The sequence below is a fragment of the Nycticebus coucang genome, chromosome 4 (assembly GCF_027406575.1).
Source record: "Nycticebus coucang isolate mNycCou1 chromosome 4, mNycCou1.pri, whole genome shotgun sequence".
Taxonomy (NCBI): domain Eukaryota; kingdom Metazoa; phylum Chordata; class Mammalia; order Primates; family Lorisidae; genus Nycticebus; species Nycticebus coucang.
The window spans coordinates 134,016,546-134,041,137 of NC_069783.1; the positions used below are offsets into that span (position 1 = coordinate 134,016,546).

The 24,592-nt window shown below is 48.5% G+C and overlaps 1 protein-coding gene and 1 non-coding gene across 3 annotated transcripts in view; one reads left to right on the forward strand and one right to left on the reverse strand.

Annotated features, from left to right (window-relative positions):
- Positions 1-24,592, forward strand: part of CABIN1 (calcineurin binding protein 1) — a 172,701-nt gene that overhangs the window by 33,536 nt on the left and 114,573 nt on the right. For both annotated transcript variants that reach the window (XM_053587053.1, XM_053587054.1), the window contains exons 11-19: positions 2,277-2,413; positions 2,956-3,173; positions 4,241-4,319; positions 5,604-5,791; positions 6,608-6,760; positions 8,234-8,428; positions 13,097-13,339; positions 14,531-14,687; positions 22,883-22,998. In XM_053587053.1, the coding sequence (XP_053443028.1) occupies positions 2,277-2,413; positions 2,956-3,173; positions 4,241-4,319; positions 5,604-5,791; positions 6,608-6,760; positions 8,234-8,428; positions 13,097-13,339; positions 14,531-14,687; positions 22,883-22,998 (1,486 nt within the window). The remainder of the gene's footprint in view (positions 1-2,276; positions 2,414-2,955; positions 3,174-4,240; positions 4,320-5,603; positions 5,792-6,607; positions 6,761-8,233; positions 8,429-13,096; positions 13,340-14,530; positions 14,688-22,882; positions 22,999-24,592) is intronic.
- Positions 10,011-10,117, reverse strand: LOC128585068 (U6 spliceosomal RNA). Its single transcript, XR_008379817.1, has one exon. It is a non-coding gene; the product is annotated as a U6 spliceosomal RNA (small nuclear RNA).

A 24,592-nucleotide genomic window follows, 5' to 3' on the forward strand; every position in this document is an offset into this window, starting at 1 on the left:
CGGGGAGGGGCTGATGGAGCTCTCTGAGGTGGTGGGAGGAGCTGATGGAGCTCTCTGAGGTGGTGGGGAGGGGGATGATGGAGCTCTCTGAGGTGGTGGGGAGGGGCTGATGGAGCTCTCTGAGGTGCTGGGGAGGAGCTGATGGAGCTCTCTGGGGTGGTGGGAGGAGCTGATGGAGCTCTCTGAGGTGCTGGGGAGGAGCTGATGGAGCTCTCTGAGGTGGTGGGAGGGGGCTGATGGAGCTCTCTGAGGTGCTGGGGAGGAGCTGATGGAGCTCTCTGAGGTGGTGGGGAGGAGCTGATGGAGCTCTCTGAGGTGGTGGGGAGGGGGATGATGGAGTTCTCTGAGGTGGTCAGGGAGGAGCTGATGGAGCTCTCTGAGGTGCTGGGGAGGAGCTGATGGAGCTCTCTGAGGTGGTGAGGAGGGGGATGATGGAGCTCTCTGAGGTGGTGGGGAGGGGGATGATGGAGCTCTCTGAGGTGCTGGGGAGGGGGATGATGGAGCTCTCTGAGGTGCTGGGGAGGGGGATGATGGAGCTCTCTGAGGTGCTGGGGAGGGGGATGATGGAGCTCTCTGAGGTGCTGGGGAGGGCCTGATGGAGCTTTCTTTGGCTTCACTGGTTCTTAGTGTTTCTCAGAGGAACTGAGGGGAGAAGTAGGTGCCAGGTTTGCACAGCTAGTAGAGAGTGGGCCCTGCTGCTTACATAGGTTCTCACTGGGCTTTTCGTCTTTGCTCTCTCACCTCCTTCAGTGGCTTCAGGACCCTGGATTCCTGAGCCTTCCTGGAGTTTACGGTGCTAGCGGGTGGGCTTCTCGGTGCCCCCTTCCTCTGACCTTGACTGAGTCATTTTCTCTGGTCCATCATCTTTGTGCTTTCTATTGTTTGATGGTCATATTATTTGCTGGGGCTTCCTCTCCTGTGTCTTTGTGAGTTTAGACCTTCTTTCTTCCTTCATGGCTACTGAGGTGGTTTGGGAGGTGACCACGCTCTGTTCAGTATGCCATCCTTAATCAGGAGTCTTCAGCTGTTGTTTTTTCTTGTGACGGTTTCCTTCAGTGGTGATGGCACCAAAGTGGAGGAGGAGAAGCCAGAGCTTTAGATGGATTATAAATCATTTTACATAAGATTTCTAATGTTCCTAACTTGCTACCATGCTTGCTTTTTGTGGTGCAGATGAAATACCGAGAAATAGTAGTTGTCAGCAAGTACTTGAGGCAGCACTAAAGTGTGGATGCAGTGCCTTCTGCTGAATTGTCCTGAGGCGTAGTGCAGGAGAGCTGTGGAAGACCTGCAGGACTGTGCTCTGGAGGACAGAGTGACCCCACTTGCCCTCCGTCTTGCTGTCCTACTCCAAGGTCTTGCCCTCCAGCCCCTTCTTTTCTACCTTTATTTTAGGTGTTGGCTTCCTGTGTGGTGGTGTGCTGGGAGTGTGTGTGTAGCCCTGTGTGTTTATGCTTTGAGGGTTCTGGGTGAGGGGAAGCTGCCAGGATGCCAAGTCACTGTCCTGGGGGATGCTCTGGCCCCTTCTGCTGTGGAGGGGGAACCCCGAATGCCAGGGCCAGAGCATGGGGAGCCTTCATGGTGAGTTTGAAGGAATGGTGCCTGCTGGGAAGAGCCTCACCAGTCCTAAGTCCCCACTGGGCAGGCTCCTAGTTTTGTGAGGAGCCATCTGGGACCAAGCTGACGTGGGCCAGTGTGTCCCCCACACTCCCTCCTCCCTACTTACTTTCTCTTTGCTCACTGGCCTTCCCTGAGACCCTTGAACACACCAAGTGCTCTTCAGGCTTACGCCTTTGTACCCTTCTGTTCCTGCTTCCTCCCATCACTGTGAACATCCCCGCTCCGAAAAGCCTTCTCTGACTCTGCCCTGTGACCTTGGCCTCAAGTACCCTGTTATGGTTGGTCCTCATTTGGGTCACTGGTTTTTATGTGGCGGCTTGTCTGTCCCTCTCGTCAGAGAGTAAACTCACTGCAGGCAGGCCCTGCCCTACTGGTGGCTGCTGTGTTCTGGAGCCTAGCTAGCACACCACCTGGCATGTAGCTGTGCTCACTGGTCATCTCCTGATGGAAAGTATAAACTAGTGAGGGGAAGGCCGGATGCCAGCTCATGAAGCCCTGGAGAGAGGCAGAGCCTCTTGGAGGTTTGGGCTCTGGACCTTGCTGCCCACTTATTTTAGTCATCTTCTTCCTGCCTCAGATTTAGTTTCTGTGAAGGTCTCAGATGATTGTGTCAGAATGTGTAGTGTGGCTTTGTGATTTTGGCATGTTCCATGCAGGTTAAGAAAGCTCGACCCTGAAGAGGAAGATGATTCCTTTAATAACTACGAAGTCCAGTCAGAAGCCAAACTGGAAAGCTTCCCAAGCATCGGGTCTCATAGACTGTCATTTGACTCAGCCACATTCATGGAATCTGGTAGGAATTGAGCAGTGTAACCATTCTCTATTGGGAGTTCTTACCACTATCCTGTAATCTTGGTTATATTTTGTTCTGAGATAATGGTTCTGGCTTAAAGTGTGGTGGTGAGATTGGACTGCCTTGACCTGTTTTGGGCCTGATCCCTGTGGTCGGCTAAGAGGCCTGCTGACCTCGTGGTCAGCTGTGAGGCCTGCTGAAATGCCCAGGCTTATACTGGCTGTACTCCCTGAAGGCTGTGACCTTCAGGCCAAATTCAGAGGTGTGGCTTTGCAAAATGAACGACTGTGACCATAGCTACTGAGTGTGTAGCAGGCGTCACTGCTCAGTGAGATTGGTGCACACAGTAGCATGTGGAGCACCGAGGTACTTGCTCACAGACTGTGAGGGGCGGAGCCAGACACTGAACCCCGGCAGCTGATCTCTCCACCCCAGTGTTGTGCCTTGTCTACCAGGCTGGGTGATGGAGTCACAGGGCAGTCTCTCTTCTCCCAGAGAGAACATCCCCTTTGTTGAGGGCAGGTTGTTCCCTCCTTGAGCAGAGAAGCAAGATGTGCATGAGTTCCTGGTGGAGAACCTGACCAACGGAGGCATCCTGGAGCTGATGATGCGCTACCTGAAGGCCATGGGCCACAAGTTCCTGCTGAGGTGGCCGCCGGGCCTGGCCGAGGTCGTGCTCAGCGTCTACCACAGCTGGAGGAGGCACAGCGGCAGCCTGCCCAACCCGCTGCTGAGAGACTGCAGCAACCGGCACATCAAGGTCGGGCCTGAGGCTGGCGCCAGGCTGGGGCTGGGCACCTTCTGCAGGTGGGGGCTGCTGCTGCTGGGGTTAGTCTGCTCGGCCACATCTGCTGCTGAGCTGTGGTAGTGGGGTCGGGGGAATCTGGAGCAGAGCCGTAGTCTGACTGGATGTGGGCTGGGAGGCTGGGAGGCATGGGGAGGGCTTCTCTGGTCCTGTACTGATACCAAGGAGTGCTTACTGGGGGAGCTAGGAGAAAGGGAGGTACCTGCTGTGTTTGAGGTGCCAGGGACAGTGACTGGATTTTTTTTTTTTTTTTTTAAAACAGATGAGAAAACAGAAATTCAGAGGCTAAGTAGGGGAGTACTGGGGGCCTTCAGCAGTTGGGGGCCCAGCTTTGCTCAGCCCTTCTTCCCACTGTGCTGTACACCCCAAGCTCCTCCACCCACTACTTCCTGGAGCTTGGGGGGACACAGGGTGTTCTAGTTCCCTTCTCCTGGTAGAGGGGACACCGAATGCCAGGGCAAGAGAATGGGGAGCTTTCAGGGCCTGCCTGGTGGTCTTTCTGGCTGAGGATACAGTGGGTAGAGGAGCTCAGGGATGATAGTTCTATAGGACCACGTGGGTCCACAGTCCCTTGTCAGGTACTGGAATACCTTGGGGACAATTTACTGACAGCTTCTACCCACTGAGCCTTGCCCCTCCTAGGAGCATTTCTCTGCTATGCCCACTGGGCAGGTGCCTCATAATTACTGAGCCTCAGTTTTCTCGAGTGCCCTGGGAGTGATATGTACCAGTCCCTGGGCACTCTTAAGTGTTGAGTGCTGTAGTTTGAATGTAGCATCTGGGCTGGCACTTAGCAGGTGACAGGGCTGCCTTTTCCATAGGCACTGCCTTACGATCCTGAAGATAGGTTCTCAGCCCCTCCTAAGTCTTGCCCCCATATAGATCCATGTGGGTCTTTTTGTGTCCTGTGAGTGTCCTCATGAAGTGTAATGTAGATAGAGGATTGTGTTTTTATCAAAAAGTACATTTAGATTTGCTCCCATCCTCTGCGCTCTGATGACCTTCCTGTGCCTGTCCTGCAGGACATAATGCTGATGTCCCTCTCCTGCATGGAGCTGCAGCTGGACCAGTGGCTGCTGACCAGAGGCCGAAGCTCTGCAGGTAGTAGGCGTTCTGTGCTCTGTGGCAGTGCTAATTTTCTGAACCCCCAGCAGCTGGGAGGAAGGTGAAATGTGAAGGCTGAGAAATGGAATTCAGAATTAATACATCTGCAGTGGGTACATTCTCTGGGTTGGTTTATCAGGGTCCTAGAGAAATGTCCTGCCTGGACTCTCTCTTTTTTTTTTTTTTTTGAGACAGAGTCTCAAGCTGTCACCCTGGGTAGAGTGCCGTGACATCACAGCTCATAGCAACCTCAAACTCTTAGGCTTAAGTGATTCTCTTGCCTCAGTCTCCCAAGTAGTTGGGGCTGTAGGTGCCCACCACAACACCCGGCTTTTTTTGTTGTTGTTGCAGTAGTCATTGTTGTTTAGTTGGCCCGGGCCTGGTTTGAACCCTCCAGCCTTGGTGTATGTGGCTGGCGCCCTAACCAATGAAGTATAGGCACTGCCATCTCCTGGACTCTTAAGATATTAGCTGAGTTAGCTAATCTGGTTAGCTTGCGAGGTGCAGTGGCTTATGCTGTAATCTTAGCACTTTGAGAAGCTGAAGCAGGAGGATTGTTTGAGGGCAGGAGTTCCAGACCAGCCTCGGCAATATGGTAAGACCCTATCTGTACAAAAAAAACAGCAAAATTAGCCAGGCGTGGTGGCATGTACATGTAGTCCCAGCTACTTGGGAGGCCAAGGCAGGAGGATTGCTTAACTATGATGGTGCCACTGCATTCTAGCCTGAGCAACAGACTCTATATCAAAGAAAAAAAAAAAAAAACAAGTGGACAAAATGGTTAGCGGCTGAGCCCCCAGAGGGAGCCGCCTACCTACCTTTGCTCTTCCTTGGGATTGAAGGAAGTGGGGGGTCTCAATTTTGGTGTGAACATTTTGGTGCTTTGTGTGTCCCCAGTGACTTCCCCAGGTGATATGGCTCATTCTGACTTTTAAACTATACCCAATGTAGTACAGATATACTCAAAATTCATCCATCAAATTACATCCCCACCACCCCACTCTCAGGGTCTCTGCATCTCTAACTGAACCGACCTCTCAGGTGCCTACCAGTCAGTAGGCTGTAAGGCTCCAAGGGGACCAAGGTACCTCTAGAGCAATGATTCTCAACCTTCCTAATGCCGCAGTGTATTTTCATTGTTACAGAGGGGTTGTGACCCACAGGTTGAGAACCACTGCTCTAGAGACTGAAGGTCCCCTGTGGTGAGGGCTGAGGGGACCTCCAGGGAGGAGAAGGGCATTTAGACACTACATATGAGTTGATACAACCACTGGTTTTCAGTGTCTCCTCGGAACTGCCCTGCCGGTGTTGTGAATGGCAGGTTTGGTCCAGACTTCCCAGGAACCCACTGCCTGGGTGACCTCCTACAACTGTCGTTCGCCTCCTCCCAGCGCGACCTGTTTGAGGATAGCTGGCTGGAGTTTGTAGTCCGTGTTTATTGGCTCAAGGCTCGCTTCCTGGCACTGCAGGTTGGTTTCATAGTCAGGACTGTGCCCTGACACCCAGCGGGGAGGACATAAAAATGACCATGTGGAGGATATGCATGTGTGTGTGCACAGCCCTTTCTAGGCGCTGGGCCTGGCATGAAGCAGCGGGAAGGTGGGGGAGTTGTCAGAATGCCAGGTGACCCCTGGTCTGTAGAACTCAGCATAGCCACAGAGCTCTGGAAGGGATCTCCCCTAGAGACCCCCACTGAAGGTTGCCTTGGGATCCTGACTCTGCTTAAGTCTTCTGGAGAGAATCTGACTGAGTACATGAATGGATGCAGAGCTTTCTAGAAGGGAATTATCCTCCTATTTTGTGGGAGTTCTGGGAAAGCTGCTTCTCAGAGGCTGGTCTGAAAAGCCAGGGTGGATTGGCTGTAACCCAGTACCTTGCACGTGGAGGTACCTGGTCCACCCTGGTAGAGTGAGTCAGAGACTGCTAGGGTCCCCTCAGCAGCCATTCAACCCGAGGGAGGCAACATTATTCAATGTGAGAGCATCAATTCTGGAATTAGGACAGGCCTCGGTCCTAACTTCTGTCACATACCTGGCTTTACTCAAGAGTCCTCTGTGTCTTCATTTGTGTCATGGGGTAAATGAAACCTTCCTTCATAGAGTTGTAGGGTGGACTCATTCATTCAGCAAATATTTATGGAGCCCTGGCAGTATGCCAGTCCACTTTTAGGGGCTAGAGCAGTAATTGAATGAAAGCCTCACCCTCATGGCATGAGGTCAGGGAATTAAGGCTCCTGGCACAGCACAGTTAGCCTCCTTCACTTGAACTGGTTTTCCTCTGACCAGGGAGACATGGAGCAGGCTTTGGAGAACTATGACATTTGCACAGAAGTGCTCCAAAGCTCTGCAGCCATCCAGACAGAGGCAGGGGCTGAGCCGAGAGACATTGTCATCCGACTGCCCAACCTCCAGAATGATTCCATCGTTTCCCTGGAGGAGGTGAGTTGTTTCCTTGGTCAAAGGTTCATTCTGAGTTGGCCCAGTTGCCCAGGCCTGACCTGTCCCTGACAAATGAGAGGGCCACCCACATGCTGAGCAGGCCCCTGAAAGGAGGGCAGGAGAGGCCACTGGAGCATCACAGACCTGTGACGGCTCGTCCAAGCAGCAGGCTTGGAAGCTTCACCAGCACGATTTAGAAGTGGCTATTGCTCAACTCTCCAGCAGAGCTGGAAGGAAATGTCAGCAGAGCAGACCAGGGCTGGGCTGGTCATGTAGTGTGTGACTGCATGCCAGGTTCCACTTGGATGGCCCTTTTCTCCTTCTGTGTCTATGACATGTCCACGTTGGCTGAGAGTGGCTTCCGGACTCTTCCAGAGTTGTTTCAGGGCAAGTCCAGGTGTAGTATGCTGCCTGCATGCTGGGGCTCTACCAGGCACTGTGGTGGTCAGTAGAGTGTGCAAGCTTGGGCCCATTCACTTGTCTCTGACCTCCTGGTGCTCTGTGGTTCAGCGAGCCTGGCTCACTGAACTGTGACTGAGGTTGTCCAACTGCTTTGATGGATGCTTTTCTGGACCCCTTCTGTTTCTGGGGTAATTATTGGTGTATTCATTTTTTTTTTTTTTTTTGAGGCAGAGTTTCATTTTGTCACCCTCAGTGGAGTGCTATGGCTTCATAACTTACAGAAACCTCAAACTGTTGGGCTTAAGTGATCCCCTTGCCTCAAGCCTCCTGAGGAGCTGGGAATACAGGCCCCTGTCACAAAGCCCGACTGTTTTTAGAGAGAGGGTCTTACTCTTGCTCGGGCTGGTCTCAAACTCCTAAACTCTGGCAATCTACCCACCTTGGCCTTGCAGATTGCTAGGATTATAGGCATGAGCCACCATGCCTGGCCTATTGCCTATTCTTTTTTTTTTTTTAATGCCTTTTTGTTGTTGTTGTTGTTGTTGAGACAAGTTCTCACTCTGTTGCCCAATCCAGAGGGCAATGGTATCATCATGGCTCTTAGCAACCTCAAACTCCTGGGCTCAAGTGATCCTCCTGCCTCAGCCTCCCAAGTAGCTGGGGCTGCAGGCATCTGCCACAATGCTCAGCTAATTTTCTTTTTCTTTTCTTTTCTTTCTTTCTTTCTTTTTTTTTTTTTTGTAGAGATGGAAGTCTTGCTACGGCTCAAGCTAGTCTTGAACTCCTGACCTCAAGCCAATTTTCTGTCTGTCAAAGTGCTAGGATTATAGGCATGCCATCACATTCTGCCTGTCTTTAATAGAAATACTTTTAGAAAAAAAAAAAAAAAGATACTTTTAGAAAACATGCATTTATTGTAAACACTGATATATCAAGGAGGAGTCTTTTTTTTTTTGGTAGGGGAGACAGAGTCTAATTTTTATCTTCATCTAGGTCTGATTGCAAACACTGGCCAGATTCAAGGAGGGTGTGAGGGGTTTGCCCTCAGACAGCATTTGTGGGCTTTTTCAGATTGATAAGAACCTGAAGTCGCTGGAACGGTGCCAATCCCTGGAGGAAATTCAGCGGCTTTATGAAGCAGGCGACTACAGGGCTGTCGTGCAGCTGCTCCGCCCCACTCTGTGCACCAGTGGGTTTGACCAGGCCAAACACCTGGAGTTCGTGACGTCCATCCCTGAGCGGCCGGCCCAGCTACTGCTGCTGCAGGTGCGTGCATTCCCTGGAGGCTTGAGGGAGCCCTCAGGAGCACATGCTTCGAAGAGAAAAGTGGAGTTAGCACTACTGACTCAGCCCCCGGGAAGATGCTAGTCACAGATTCGACCCAGACTGGGGGCAAGTTAGAGCCTGGGCAAGCAGGCAGCAGGATTCTGCCTGGCTCAGGGTGAGCCCTCACTTGACTCTGAACTTCTGCATGGCAGAAGAGGAAGGAAGAATGGCACAGACGTCATCTGTCCCACCACTCATTACCACCCAATTTGTTTATATCTTTTTTGATTACTTTTTAAATCAACCATTGAGTGGATATAAAAATGGATAAAACACCTGTACAATGTAAAGAATCAAGATAAGAAACACGTAATCCCATAGTTGAAGAAAAACAACACCATCATTGTGTTTGAAGCTGCACGTGCTTCCCAGCTCCTTCTGTCTGTTCCTTGAGAAGTAAACCCTTCCTGAGAGCCTACCAGGGAGCCAGCAGCCTCTGGGCACTGGGCAGTTTACTCAGCCTCTCTGAGCCTGAGTTCCTCGTGTAGGTGGGATGATCAGAGTCCTCGCTGCAGGGGCCTCTTGTGGGGATCATTATGAGTTAATACATTGGCACTGCCTGGCATGCAGCAGTTGCCACCATCTTCAAGAGTGGCGTAGAAACAGACATGAAAGATACCACACCTAATGTGCTCAGTGGCATTGGCTGCCCTGGAGTCCTGGCCCTAACGCTTCATCTCACTAATCACATCATATGTATTATCTTACTGAGAGCTTCTCTTACACTTTGGAAACAGAGTCCAGGCTTCTCCCAGGTGTTTTTGCTTATATTAGTTGAAGCATTTTAATCGTGAACTTTCTTAAACTGGGAAAAGTTAAGAGGAACAGATGGAAGCATCTCAGCCCTGGTGAAAGGGGAGGAAAGAGTTGGTTTTGGGAGGGAGGAGGATGAAGGGAGAGGGAGATTCCAGCTCTTGGCAGAGGAGGTCAGCCAGGCGCAAGTTGAGAATGGGATGAGCTAGATCTGACCTCAGTTATCATGGCAGGCTGCAGGGTGGCCCAGCATGGGAAGGGACAGCCAGGTGTGTCAGGGAGAAACTTGGGTGGGGGCGAGGACAGGAGAGGCTAGCCCTCTCTGCCTCTATAAGTTGGCTCCAAGGCTCAGATGATCTCTCATCTCGCTCCTATTGTGCTCTGGAACTGCTGGATGTGGTAGGATGCTCCATTGATGGGGGAGGAGCTGCTGTTTGGAGGGACACTGAGCTGCAATAAGGGCTGAGCCTGGCCTAGGCCACTTGCCGTGGGAGCTCTTGCTGTTTGTAAATAAGTGACTCCTGATTATTGCTATTCCTATTCAGAGAGTGTATTTTTCATTGATTTGGAGTGTTTTTTTTATATTGAAGACATTAATCTTTTTCTCATTAAGTCTTTTTTTTTTGCTGTTTTTGGCCGGGGCTGGGTTTGAACCTGCCACCTCCGGTGTATGGGGCTGGCGCCCTACTCCTTTGAGCCACAGGTGCCGCCCTCTCATTAAATCTTACAAATATTTTTCCCAGTTTATTTTTTTTTTATTTTATTTTTTTTAAATATGGAACGCTTCACGAATTTGCGTGTCATCCTTGCGCAGGGGCCATGCTAATCTTCTCTGTATCGTTCCAATTTTAGTATATGTGCTGCCGAAGCGAGCACTCCCAGTTTATTTTTATTGCTTACTCTTAAATTGTGATTTTTATTTATTTGTTGATTTTTTTTTTTTTGTTTTTTAAACAGAGTCTAACTATGTCATCCTCTGTAGAGTACTGTGCTATCATGTCTCACAGCAACCTCAAACTCTTGGGCTTACGCGATTCTCTTGCCTCAGCCTTCCAAGTAGCTGGGACTACAGGCGCCCGCCTGCCATAATGCCTGGCTGTTTTTTTTGTTGCAGTTGTCATTGTTGTTGAGCTGGCCCTGGCCGGGTTCAAACCCACCAGCCTCAGTGCATGTGGCCGGCACCCTAACCACTGAGCGACGGGAGACAAGCCTATTTGTTGATTTTGACATACAGAAATCCTGAATATTCATGTTGTCAAATCTTGTGATGTTTTCAGAAATTTGTGATTTTGTTCATTGTGGTTGTGTTCATTATGTTTAGATAGCCTTTCCAAGACTGGAAAACAATCACCCACTCAATCCCCGTGTCTTGGGCTCCTACAGGGTACCTGGTACTAGACAACAAGAAGGTCGCTCCAAGGGAGCCCAGGTTTTAGAGGCAGACGAGAGATGAAAAAAGCATATTTGCCTTTGTTTTCTGCCAGTGGTGTTACCATTTTATATTTTGCACTAGCTCAAGTAAGGGTGGCATCAGAAACCCTCCTGCACAGGTGTGTGGTGGTGCTTTCTGGCGGTTCAGGCCGGCTGCCTTTTATTTTCTCCAGGATAATTAGATAGTTGCTTCTTATTGAGTTGATTCTCAGTCCTAATATATCTGGTTGCTGTTTTTTTTGTTGTTGTTGTTGAGACAGGGTCCCACCCTGTGCCCCTGAGCAGAGTGCAGTGGGCGTGGTAGCTCACCACAACCTCAGACTCGGGCTGCGGGTACCCCGCTGCCTCAGCCTCCGGAAGCCGCTGGGATTATAGGCACTCGCCGCGGCGCCCGGCTGGGTTTTTCCATTTTTTTCACGAGTTGGGGTCTCACTGTCGCTCAGGCGAGTCTTGAACTCCTGAGCTCAAGCGATTCTCCCTCCTCAGCCTCCCACGGTGCTGGGATTACTGGCGTGAGCCACCGCGCCCAGCCTGGTTGCTGTTTTGAGCCAAATCTTTTCGTTGGTCATTGCATGTATATTTCTACATTGCTGGTTTATGGGAACCCTGCTCATTTTTGCTTGTTTATTTTGAATCTGATCACTTCCCTGACTTGCTGTCATTTCTGATCATTTTCTATTTGCTCTGTTTTGTTCTGTTTTGTTTGGATAGACAGTTGTGTTGCTCACAGTCAGTAGTAATTTGGTCTCATTTGTTGGCAGTTTTCCTTCTATTTAGCTCAGTGGTTCTCAACCCACGGGAACTGTATTAGGAAGGTTGAGAACCCCTGATTTAGCTCTTACTGGCCTTGAGCCCTGGGGATTATGTCATATAAACGCACTACTGGCGAGTCCTTGTTTTGTAAGTCCCTGACTTTCATGGCAACTTTGGTTGCAGTTTAAGGCCAATAGTCTTAATCCTGTTAGAAAATAATCCTCCACCCATTGTATGTTTGGTGTTTTGACTAGGAAGAGTCAACTTGGGCTTTGGACTCAAATCAGCACCTATAGGCGCTTTTGTGCCTAGCGGGTGCTGGCTTTTTCTAAAGAAAGCAGGTCTTGTTTTCCTGGCAGTTAGGGCTCACAAATTGGGGGAGGTTTTGATCTGTGTTCAGATGTTGCAGCACAGTCCAAAGGCAGTTTTGGATATTTCTGCCCCAACACCTGTCAGTGTCACCTCAAGAGAGTGGCAGCTGCACGTGTCAAGGTAGGCAGAAGCCACTGCCAGGCCTGGGTTAAGGTGAGGTCAGAGGCTGGTGGGGCACAGGGCAGCAGATCTTCCTGTGGGTCTAACAAGCAGCCTGTCACGTCTGTGCCTTTCCAGACAGTCCGCGTCTCCTCATGCACCAGCACAGTGATGAAAGAGGCAGAGGCGTTTAAATGGGTTATATTCTAGAGCAAAAACAAAAGAGAAAAAGGAGCTTTGCAAAAATTGATGGCTTTGAAACATTTTTTCTTTTTTTTCTTTCTCAAGACAGAATCTCTTGAGAAAGAAAGACTGGAGTGCCGTGGCTTCGTCATGGCTCACTGCACCCTCAACTCTTAGGCTCAGGTGATCTCACCTCAGCCTCTCAGGTAGTTGGGAGTATAGGTGCGCACCACCACACCTGCTAATTTTTTATTTTTATTTTTTTGCTGTTTGTAGAGACAGTGTTGCCTAGGTCTCAAACTCCTGGCCTCAAGCCATTTTCCCACCTCAGCTTCCCAGTGTGCTAGGATTACAGGCATGAGCCACCACACCAAACCAGGAGCTTTTAACATGGAAGTGACAACACCTCGTGGTGTTCTGAGAACTCCTCCAAGTGCTGGGCACTGTGCAGAGTGTGAGGTGCACATAAGCTGCATTTAGTGCTCCTGGTACTTCCGAGGGGGTGGTGCAGTAGCCAAGGCTCGGAGAGGCTCATACCTGGGCCCCACCAGTGCACCTGTGGAGGAGGGGGACTCATTAAACAATGACCTTAAGTGCTGTCTGGCCAGTTGCACCTGCCATGGCCTCGCCTGAGGTGCTTCTCTAAGACAGTCCCTCCCTGGTGGCCTGTCCCTTCCCTCCTAAGCACTCTCCAGAGCCCTGGCTCTGGATGAGCATGGTGGCTCAGGAGAGAGATGACAGAGGTACTCAAATCTCTGTCTCACTGTGGCTGGCTCTGCAGTCTCATTTCCAGTGCCCCAGCTTTGTAAGTTGGGAAAAGGGAGAGCTCCAGGCTGGTGGCATGCTGTGCTGCCACTGTGCACAGGTCACCAGCCTGCCTTCCCAGGTACATTCAATGCTGTGTGGGGGCCACATTGCTTCACCTCTCGTCTCTTTCCCCAAACTCTTCCCCCATCAGGCCTGAGGCCTAGGTGTGCTGAGCTGACAATGCACCTTCTGTTTTCTTCCCGTACTCAGGACTCCTTGCTTCGGCTGAAGGACCACCAGCAGTGTTTTGAGTGTTCTGAAGTGGCTCTGAATGAGGCTGTCCAGCAGATGGTGAATTCGAGCGAGGCTGCAGCCAAGGAGGAATGGGTGGCCACAGTGACCCAGCTGTTGATAGGCATCGAGCAGGCACTCTCTGCAGACAGCATTGGCAGCATCCTAAAGGAATCATCCTCTGCCACTGGCCTTGTCCGTCTCACCAACAACCTCATCCAGGTGCCTCCTAGCTCCTTGGCCTGTCCTGTCCTGTCCCCACAGGCATGTCTCCTGACTTTCATTGCTAGACACCCTAAAGGGGACAGGTGGGCTCCTCTGGCTAGAACTCTGGTGTTCTATGAAGGTGACTATGCATAGGCCGCAAACCTTTCTGGGGCAGGTTGGGTCTGCGGTTAGAGATGACATGACATTTGGTACTGCAGGGTTTTTCCAGACTGCTCATGCCAGAAAGAAGAAAACAGGTTCAGCAGGGAAGCCCTGGTCTGCCTGCAGTGAGCCAAAGGCAGAATGCAGGCCAAAGCCCAGGCCAGGGTTCTCCTCATCCTACACCATCCTGGCACTTCCAGCTTTGGGGTGATCATTGCACCCTGCATTGTCTGGCAGGCTTTGAGGCTTTCCTCAAAGCACTTTCCTCTGAGCCACTCTTAAGTTCTCTCCTCAGTTTCTGTCCAGGTGGTCAGCAAGTCCTTCCAAATCCACACCCTTACCAGCAGCCTTGGTTTGTCCTGCAGACTGTTGCAGTCTCGTGCTTGGATGGTGGCAGCGTGCTCTCCAGTCCTCTGTGCCCCTACTTTCCAGTCCAGCCCCAGTCCTACCACAGAGGCACCTTTTCAAAATGGAAATATGAATGCGCTCCTCGCCCCGACTTAAAACCCATCACGTTCCCTCCAGGTTTTCTGTAGCCCTGTGCACCAGTCCCCGAGCCTGCCCGTCCCTTCTGTTTCCTTGCTTGCAGCCCTCTCAGGCTCGGCCTGCATGCCTGTCCTCCGTGCCATGCCCTGCCTTCTCTGAGTGTGGGCACACCACAGCCACTCTCCTAGAAACCCCTCTCCAGGGCTTTTCTCTGCCTGCCTCACCCTGCCTCTGTGAGCCCTGGGCTGCACTTGCTCTCATCACAGCAGCTGTACTGATCCTTAGCACTCATGGACCTTGTCCATGGCTTTCTTCCCATGGGCTGTCGGGTCCTCCGTGCCCTAACAGTAGGTGCTGAGGGCATTAGTAACTGCGTGTGGCATGAGGTGCCTGCGAGCTCAGTGTTCCCACACCAGAATGCTGGGAGTGAGCAGGCAGCATGCTCTAGTTCTCCAAGGAGCTCCCTACCCCTTCCAGTCTGCCCTGAGGGCTCATCCTGGGAGGGAATCAGGCAGAGCTAGCCCTGTTGTGCTACCCTGGCCTCCTACCCCACACCAGGTCATCGATTGTAGCATGGCTGTGCAAGAGGAGGCCAAGGAACCCCACGTCTCCTCAGTGCTGCCCTGGATCATCCTGCATCGAATCATCTGGCAAGAAGAAGACACCTTCCACTCTCTGTACCACCAGCAGCAGCACCCAAACCCAGCAGAAGAAGGTAGGCACAGGCAGCAGGTAGGGTGGGACGAGCACTGACTTGTGTGTCCTTGTCCCAGGGCCCTGGGGCCTTCCAGACTGGGGACTCAGTGTAACAGGATTTTGAATGCACTTGCACAGAAGCAAAGACATGTTCCTATTTCCTCCCCCAGGGAGTTTACTTTGCTGCAGGTACAGGAAGTCTGGTTGTGTGGGGTGTTGTGTGGCTGGTGTAGGTGGCAGTGTGGAGGGAAAGACAGTGAGGCAAGGAGTTAGAAGAAGATCCGTGGCCACTAGCTCCTTTCATCCCCAAATAGCCCCAAGGGATAGGAAGCTGGGCGTCATGGAACAGGTCCAGGGTCCACATCCCAACTGTTGCTCTTGGCTATGTGGCCTTGGGCAGGCCTCTGTTTCCCCATTATCCATACTGGGAACGCCTCAGAGGGCTCCTACAAGGATGAAATAAATAATGAAGCCAAGCTGGCCACTGTGTCCTCCATGTGTACATGTGTACACATTAAATAAATTTGTTTGCCTTTCCTCCAAAAAATAAATATATCTGTGAATCTGCACAGCTGGGTGCTGAGTAGGCATTTGTAGTTGAGAAGCTGGAGAGCAAGGCCGGGACCTCTGAGGAAGAGGCAGTGGCGGAGACGAGACAGCAGCAGCAGCTAAATGACACTTATGCAAAGATCCCCCATAATCCTGCCAACGGAGCTCTTCTTTTTTTCTTGCATCTGCTGCCCAGATTTGGCCTAATATACATCTGCTTTTCTTTGGTAGGCATAAGGTTCCACTATTGGCTAATCTTGGACTCCTGGCCTCAAGCAATCCTCCCGCCTTAGCCTCCCAAAGTGCTAGAATCACAGGCGTGAGCCACTGATGCCCAGCTGGCGTTTACTTTTTACATAGTTGTGATAATAATACATGTATATATGCATTTATTCACCTAGCTTAAAGTTAAGTTTATTGAGGACTTTTTCTCAGTAATTTCTTAAATAAGAAAATGGGAAGGGAGAGGAAGCTGGATTAGGCAGAAGGGGAAGTTGCATCGCGATGTGGGCTTGAGATAGCCTTGGCCAACCTGGCAGGGAGTTCTGGAGCAGAAGTTGCCCATCAGATGTGTCTCACCACATTGGACTCAAGCAGCAGGGCTTTCTCCTCCCATCTCTCTGTCACTGGAGGTGGGCTCCCATAGGAAGTGTGTGACCTTGGATGAGGCAATGCCTGCAGCTGCAGCAGACCTTAAAGGAGCTGACAGCTAGAGCTATCTGCTGACTGCAGGCGTCTCACCAGGCAGCACATTCTACTTTAAAGGGAGGTTCTCTGAAGAAAGAACAAAACCTAAATTCTCCAGCAAGGAGTGCATGCAACCCTGACAAAGATATCTCTCTTCCTGTACCGCTGCAGGCACAGAGGTAGAGTTAAAATATCACCTAACACCAGCAAGATTAGCCCACATCACAAAGTCCCAAAACACCGTGGAGAGAAGGGAACACTTCAGCATTGCTAGTGGGATTGCAAACTAATACAGCCCTTTTGGAGAGAAGTATAGATCTAAATGTAGACCTTCCATTTGACCCTCTAATCCCATTACTAGGTATCTACTCAGAAGAACAAAAATCATTTTACCACAAAGACATTTGCACTTGAATGTTTATTGCAGCTCAATTGATAATAGCCAAGTTGTGGAAGCAACCCAAGTGCCCATCAACCCATGAATGGATCAACAAACTGTGGTATATGTATGCCGTGGAATGTTATGCAGCCATTAAAAAGATGGAGACCTTATATCTTTTACATTTACCTGGATGGAGTTGAAATACATTCTTCTTAGTAAAGTGTTGCAAGAATGGAAAGATGAATAGCCAATGTACTCCATACTAATATGAAATCAATACATAAAGAATTACATGTTCCTAAGAACAATAAAACACTATCATAGTCCAGTTCAGGGGTCAAGGGAAGCAGGAGGAGGGAGGACGTTTGGCAGCGGGAGGGAGGGCAGGAGGCCGGATCTCACCTAATGTGCATATTGTGAGGGTATAACATGTCCCCTGGGTGAGGGGCTCTTCTGCAAATGGAACTTTGCCCTGAAAGTGAGAACAATGTAACCTAAATATTGTACCCTCATTAATTTGAATAAAGTTTAAAAAAAAAAGAAATCTAAGCATTAATAAAGAATCTTAAAAAAAAAAAAAGTCGGGCGGCGCCTGTGGCTCAAAGGGGTAGGGCACTGGCCCCATGTGCCGGAGGTGGTAGGTTCAAACCCAGCCGTGGCCAAAAACTGTAAAAAAAATAGTCTTGGACTAGATGGATTCACAGCCAAATCTCACAAGCCCTGCAGAGAAGAGCTGGTACATATACTGCAGACATTGTTGTATGCCATAGAGAAGGAGGAGATGCTCCCCAGCTCATTCCAGGGTCACGTCCACACCAAAACCAGGAAAGGACACAACAGCAACAGCACAGAGAAAACTACAGAGCAATATCCCTTATGAACATCGAAGGAAAAAACCTCAATAAAATACTAGCAAACTGCATTGAGCAGCACATCAGAAAAATGATCTGCCGTGACCAAATGGACCATCACGGGATGCTAGGATGCTTCAGCGGACGTTAAATTCGTGAATGTGATTCACCACATAAACAGAAGCAAAAACAAAGATCATATGATAATCTCAACAGATGCAAAAGAAATATTACGCAAAATCCATCATGCTTAATAATACAAACCCTAAACATACTAGGCATAGAACATAACTCAGAATTATCAAAGCCAGATATGACAGACACACATCCAACATCAGAATGAGGAGGAGAAGTTGAAAACATTCTCACTAAGAATAGATTTTTGCATTTATTGAGATGACTATTTGATTTTCTCGTTAATCTTTTAAAAAATGAATTATATTAAATACATTTTAGCATTGAAACTTCCTTGCATTCCTGGTTTCGGGTCAGCCTTTAAAACACTGCTATTTTGGGTGGCGCCTGTGGCTCAGTGAGTAGGGCGCTGGCCCCATATGCCGAGGGTAGTGGGTTCAATCTCAGTCCCGGCCAAACTGCAACAAAAAAATAGCCGGGCGTTGTGGCGGGCGCCTGTAGTCCCAGATGCTCGGGAGGCTGAGGCAGGAGAATCGCTTAAGCCCAGGAGTTGGAGGTTGCTGTAAGCTGTGTGAGGCCACGGCACTCTACTGAGGGCCATAAAGTGAGACTCTGTCTCTACAGAAAAAAAAAAAAAAAAAAACACTGCTATTTTACTCTATTTACTCCATTAAATTTTTATTTAGAAGTTTTTCAGCCATACTTAGAAGAAGGCTTGGTCTATGGTTTTATCTTTGTGCCTTTTTTGTATAGTTTGGATACTAAGGCTATAAACTTATCTTAGAATAATTTGAATAGTTTTCCTTATTTTCCTGATGTTTTGGAATAGTTTGTCATGTTTAAAACATTGTGAAATTTCAAAAAATGTATTTTTTTAATCTTAAGTTCTAATACCTAGGTATCCTGTACTTTTATTTTCTAAATGTGACTATCCTAGCTTAGAACAAACGATGCCTGATGCACAGTAAAGAGTATGTTCCCTGCTGAAATTTCTTTTGTAGAGTAAAAAATCGAAAATTTTAACAAATCCTTCCTGGGCACAAAGTTCCTTAAATATTAATTATTATAATTAATATTAATTATTATTAATTATTTATAAGACTAATTTTGATAATTATCTGTGATTTTGAATTCTAAATACCTTTAATTATTTTTGGCTTACTTTTACCTGTCACTTTATCAGCAAGATATGTTAAAGTTTCTATAATTGTGCATCTATTATTTTTATTTATATTTCAGTTGTTTTATATATTTCTGTAACAAAGCACTTAAAGAATGGAGAGTATATATTCTTTAAAAAAAAGCTGTACCTTTAAGGAAAAGACAAACTCGTCTTGTATTATATGAGATAGTGCCACAGGGAATTCTTTCAAGATGTATTAGAGCAATTATCTGGAGGAATTGTCCAAGCTGACCATGAGCAGGATAGAAAAGATGACATGGTGAATGTACAAATGTTATAGCTCGTTCCCCACCCTGATGGGGAACAAAAAGAAAGAAGCGAATATAGGATAGGGTGCAAAAAACAGGTGAACTCAGTCTGGAAGAATATTGTATATTAAGGAAGAGAGGTAGAGTCTCTGTGTATGGTTTGTACAAAAAAAAAAAACTTATTAAAAAATTTGAGCTGATAAACAGAAAAGAAAAATTACAAAACCAGGGGGAAAAAACTGCAAACCAAATCCCACCATTACAAATTTATATGTGCAAATAGCAAGAAACAGAATAAATATGGCAAACTGAAATGAGTGATTGAGAGCTAAGAGCACTGGGGAGAACGTGGCAGATGTGGACAGCAAAGATGGAAGGGTGAGTGGCGCCCCTGAGGGAAAGACTCCAGCAATGACACAGGAGCAGTATCCAACCCAGCGTCAAATACAGGATGATTGGGTGGGCGCAGTGGCTCATGCCTGTAAGCCCAGCACTCTGGGAGGCCACGGTGGGTGGATTACTTGAGCTCAGTTTGTTACCAGCCTGAGCAAGAGCAAGACCCTGTCTCTACTGAAAATAGAAAAACTAGCTAAGTGTTGTGGCAGGCATCTGTAGTCCCAACTCCTTGGGAGGCTAAGGCAAGGGGATCAGTTGAGGCTCCAAAGTTTGAAGTTGCTGTGAGCTATCATGCTGTGGCACTCTACCCAGGGCACAGAGAGAGGTTTATCTCAAAAATAAATAAGTAAATAAAAATATATATGACTGAAAGTAGATTGAAAGTATATAGTATATGCCAAGAAAAATTGATATACAGCAATCTATATTCAGCACATCCTGGTTAAGGATCTACTTTAAGGATAAAGATTACTTAGATTTTTAAACTGAAAAAGCAATTTGTCTTTCTCCGTGAGAAAAAGTGAGACACATTTCAGCTCTCTCCATGGCAGCATCAGTGTAGTTGGGATGATGTCCGTAAGTCTACACAGTTCTCAAGGAAAGAAGATGTGACCTAAGACATGTAGCCAAGTTATCTGTAATTACAGAGGTAACAGACACTTACAGATGGGACTTCAGCTCCTCCAGCTTCCATGAACACTTCTTCAGTCCTCTTCTGGAGGGAGAAGTCAGTGGCCCAACGTGAGTCAGCGTGGAAGTCATGGGGAAGGATTTCTGATGAGAACCGAATCCATTTAAAATGGGAATTGAGAGAAAGCCTCAACACTGGAAATGTTATAAACCTTGAACTTCTACACATAATACAATATATGTAATAGAATTGAGAGGTAGGGACAAAGGAGGAAGTGTCACAGACTAATCACTGATCTTGTATATAGAGAGTCATTGGATGCCCTTGAAAATGGAAACTGAAAGACCCATAAAAACTGGAGAGTCTTGAATTCTTAATGATTTTCTGACCTTTTTTTTTTTTTTTAAAGAAGTATTTATCATACTTTTTGACAGGGACTGACCAACAGTAAAAGGTGCAGAATAAATTTTATTAAGGAGGGTGACACCAGTGGCTCAATGAGTAGGGCACTGGCCCCATACACCGAGAGTAGCGGGTTCAAACCCAGCCCTGGCCAAACTGCAACAAAAAATAGCCGGGTGTTGTGGCGGGCGCCTGTAGTCCCAGCTGCTCGGGAGGCTGAGGCAAGAGGATCACATGAACCCAAGAGTTTGAGGTTGCTGTGAGCTGTGACACCATGGCACTCTACTGAGGGTGCCATAGTTAAGACTCGGTCTTAAAAAAAAAAAAAGAAACAAACAAACTTATTTCTGCTGGGTGTGATGCCTCCTGGTCTAGTATGTTTATTCTGATACATCCTAGCCCTAATCCACTCTAAAGATGCTTGTTACAAGGTATTAATGGGGTATGACCTGGATATTAAAAAATACCAAGGGATCTTTAAGGAACTAATAATCTAGTAGTGAACAAATGTTTATTTTCTTTCTTTCTTTTTTTTTTTTTTTGCAGAGACAGAGTCTCACTTTATCGCCCTTGGTAGAGTGCCATGGTGTCACACTGCTCACAGCAACCTCCAACTCCTGGGCTTAGGCGATTCTTTTGCCTCAGCCTCCCGAGTAGCTGGGACTATGGGCGCCTGCCACAACGCCCAGCTGTTTTGTTGTTGTTGCAGTTCAACTGGGACCAGGTTTGAATCTGCCACCCTCAGTATATGAGGCCGGCGCCCTACCCTCTGAGCCACAGGCACCACCCTCAAATATTTAACTAAAATTCAGTCGTTCTTTTTTCTTCTGGTTCACATTTTCTACCGTAATATTCAGATAGACCTAAATATAAGAATTTTTAAGTTAAGAAATGGTATGTGGGCTTGGCATCTGTGGCTCAGGCGGCTAGGGTGCCAGCCACATACGCCTGAGCTGGTGGGTTTGAAACCAGCCCCAGTCTGCCAAACAATGATGGCTGCAACCAAAAAAAAAAAAAAAATAGCCGGGCGCTGTGGCCAGTGCCTGTAGTCCCAGCTACTTGGGAGGCAGAGGCAGGAGAATCACTTGAGCCCAGGAGTTGCTGTGAGCTGTGATGCCGTGGTACTCTACCCAGGGTGACAGCTTGAGGCTCCATCTCAAAAAAAAAAAAAAAAAAAAAATGGAGACTTTGCATCCTTCGTATTAACCTGGATGGAAGTGGAAGACATTATTCTTAGTAAAGCATCACAAGAATGGAGAAGCATGAATCCTATGTACTCAATTTTGATATGAGGACAATTAATGACAATTAAGGTTATGGGGGGGGAGCAGAAAGAGGGACGGAGGGAGGGGGGTGGGGCCTTGGTGTGTGTCACACTTTATGGGGGCAAGACATGATTGCAAGAGGGACTTTACCTAACAATTGCAATCAGTGTAACCTGGCTTATTGTACCCTCAATGAATCCCCAACAATAAAAAAAAAAGAATTTTTAAGTTAAGAAATGGTATGTGGGCTTGGCACCTGTGGCTCAGGTGGCTAGGGTGCCAGCCACATACGCCTGAGCTGGTGGGTTTGAATCCAGCCCCGGTCTGCCAAACAATGACGGCTGCAACCAAAAAAAAAAAAAAAATAGCCAGGCGCTGTGGCCAGTGCCTGTAGTCCCAGCTACTTGGGAGGCGGAGGCAGGAGAATCACTTGAGCCCAGGAGTTGGAGGTTGCTGTGAGCTGTGATGCCATGGTACTCTACCCAGGGTGACAGCATGAGGCTCCATCTCAAAAAAAAAAAAAAAAAAAAGAAATGGTATGTGTAGTTTGGGTTCCATTGATATAAATTATTTTTTTTCCCTTTCAAAATACCTCATACATGCACAGAGGATGTGTTGTCCACCAGAAGTCAGCATTGGTTCCCTGGGACTGGTGTTTTGGTGGATAAAGTGTTCCTTTTTTGTTTCCCTGTATGGTTTGGATTTTTTTTTTTTTTTTTTTGAATCAGAGTCTTGCTATGTCACCTGCAGTAGAGTGCTTGCAGCAATCTCAAACTCTTGGGCTTAAGTGATTCTCTTGCCTCAGCCTGTAAAGTAGCTGGGACGACATATACCTGCCACAATGCCCAGCTTTTTTTTTTTGTTGCAGTTGTCATTGTTGTTTTTAGCAGGCCTAGGCCACGTTTGAACCCGCCAGCCTCAGTGTATGTGGCTGGCACCCCAACCACTGTGCTACAGATGCTGAGCCAAGGTTTGGATTGTTTTTGATAAACATGTATTACTTCAGCAACGCAAATCAAGTCAGTACTCATGTAAAAAGGCAGAAAAAGGATGAAAAATCTCTGGACACCTTGATAAAGCCCAAAAAGCCCCAAAAGGAGACAGGCTGGGCATGGTGGCTCATGCCTGTAATTCTCACACTTTAAGAGGGGGATTGCTTCAAGCCATGAGTTCACAACCAGCCTGAGCAATATAGTGAGACCCCATCTCTACTGGAAAAAAAAAAAATACCTGACAGTGGTGGTGTCAGGACTACTCCTATCGTCCTAATTCCTGGGGAGGCTGAGCACAAGATCTTGATGTTGCAGTGAGCTGTGATTGGTCTGCAGCACTCTAGCTTGGGCAACAGAGTAAGATCCTGTTTCAAAAAAAAACAAAAACAAAACCATACAAACAAAACTCTACACCAGAAAGAAGCGAATGGACCCCACAGTCCACCTGCAGGTGCACGTTCCCACACTAACTCTGCATCTGGGTTTTCCCCAGGGATGTCAGAGTCGCCCATGCTCCCATCCTCCCTCATGCTGCTCAACACAGCCCATGAGTATTTGGGCAGGAGGTCCTGGTGCTGCAATTCAGACGGGGCTCTGCTGCGGTTCTACGTGAGTGCTTCCGACTGGGCCATGGGTAGCCGGCACGGGGCTGGGTGGGAGGTGGGGTCTGAAGAGGAACAGAGCTGTGCTGGCCTTCCCCTGAAGTGGGGACCTGCTGTGCTTCTTTACTGATGTACGTGACTACTAAAATTTGCCAGAAAGTCTGAATTTAGATGCAGCTGAGGCTCAGGGACCTCTGGGCCTGGACTTGAATAGCAGGTAGTTTTAGATCCACTGGTCATTACTGAGTCTGTTACTAGTCAGGCACAGGACTGGGCCCTGTACTAGTAATTTTAGAAATAATAACCACATTTACCACTATGACTTCCTGATCCCCATTTGCCAAGCACCACTCACTATGCCTGATACATACCTATTCCATTCAGTCAGTGAATGATTGGTGAGCATAGATGGGCTTCTCTGCACTTGCCAGATGGGATTGGTGGTAGCTTCTTGGGCTTACTGGGGATAAGCAGCACCAACTCTGTTCCAGACTTACTGCTGAGTGGGAGGCAGAGCAGCACTCAGGTGTCCTGGGTGTACCACGAGAGGGCATCCAACCCAGCCTGTAATGTCTCTTCCTAAAGTTTTGGTGGAATATAGTCACACCCATTCATTTACATATTACCTGTGGCTGCTTTTCAATACAGTGACAGAATCAAGTAACTGTGGTAGTCTATACAGCCCGCAAAGCCTACAGCATTTACTACCTGGACCTTTCAGAGAACGTTTGGTGTCCCTGCTTGGCACCTCCTATCCAGCGGACGCACCTTTTTCACAGCCACATTCTCCCTCCCCAGGACCCCCGACCCTCCTCCCCTGCTCTGTGCTTCCCCCAGCTCCTACCTTCTAGCAGGCCATATCATTTTCTCCTTCCGTATGCATCTCTCCTCCACCAAAATGTGCCTTTGAGAGAGGAGAGGTTTTTGTTAGTTTTGTTCCCTGCTGGACCCAGCCCAGTGTCTGGCACACAGTATTATAGGTGCTTAATGGATGTGGGTTAAGGGAGACTATGCACAGAGCTCACGTATGTGTCGAGCTTGGCCATCTGCATAGCACTTATACTGGGCAGGTGCGCATTTGGCAGGGAGACCCATCTGGCCTCTGGGCCTGGAGCTGGTTAGTGTCCCAGGCAAGTTCCCGCTCTAGCTCCAGCTGCATGCCTATCTCCCCTACCCTCTGAGCCTCAGCGTCCACTAGAGTGTTCATCCTGGGTCAGCTGTACCCTCCAGGACCGGTCAGAGTGCGGGGACACTGTCAGCTTCCACCAGGCCCCTTTGCAGGCTGGTTTGGGTGGGAATGTTACTAAGAGGGCAGGCAGGAGGAAGAGGCAGGTGATAGGATGATACTATTCCTGATTTTCTTAGTCTATGTTTTTTCGGTAGAGCATGAGTCCTAGTTGCCAATATCTGCCAGTTGAGTTTGAGGGAGTAGAAGTGATATGAGTACCATTGTATTTCATTTTATAGCTCCTAATTTTCCTGCCCAAGGCCCAGCCTTTACCCTGACTCCTGCAGCAGCTCTCCTGGCCACCCCGGTGCCTTCAGCCTGCCACACTCCTCAGGTGCTTCATGACTGGCTCGTTCTTTCCCTGTTGCCTTTT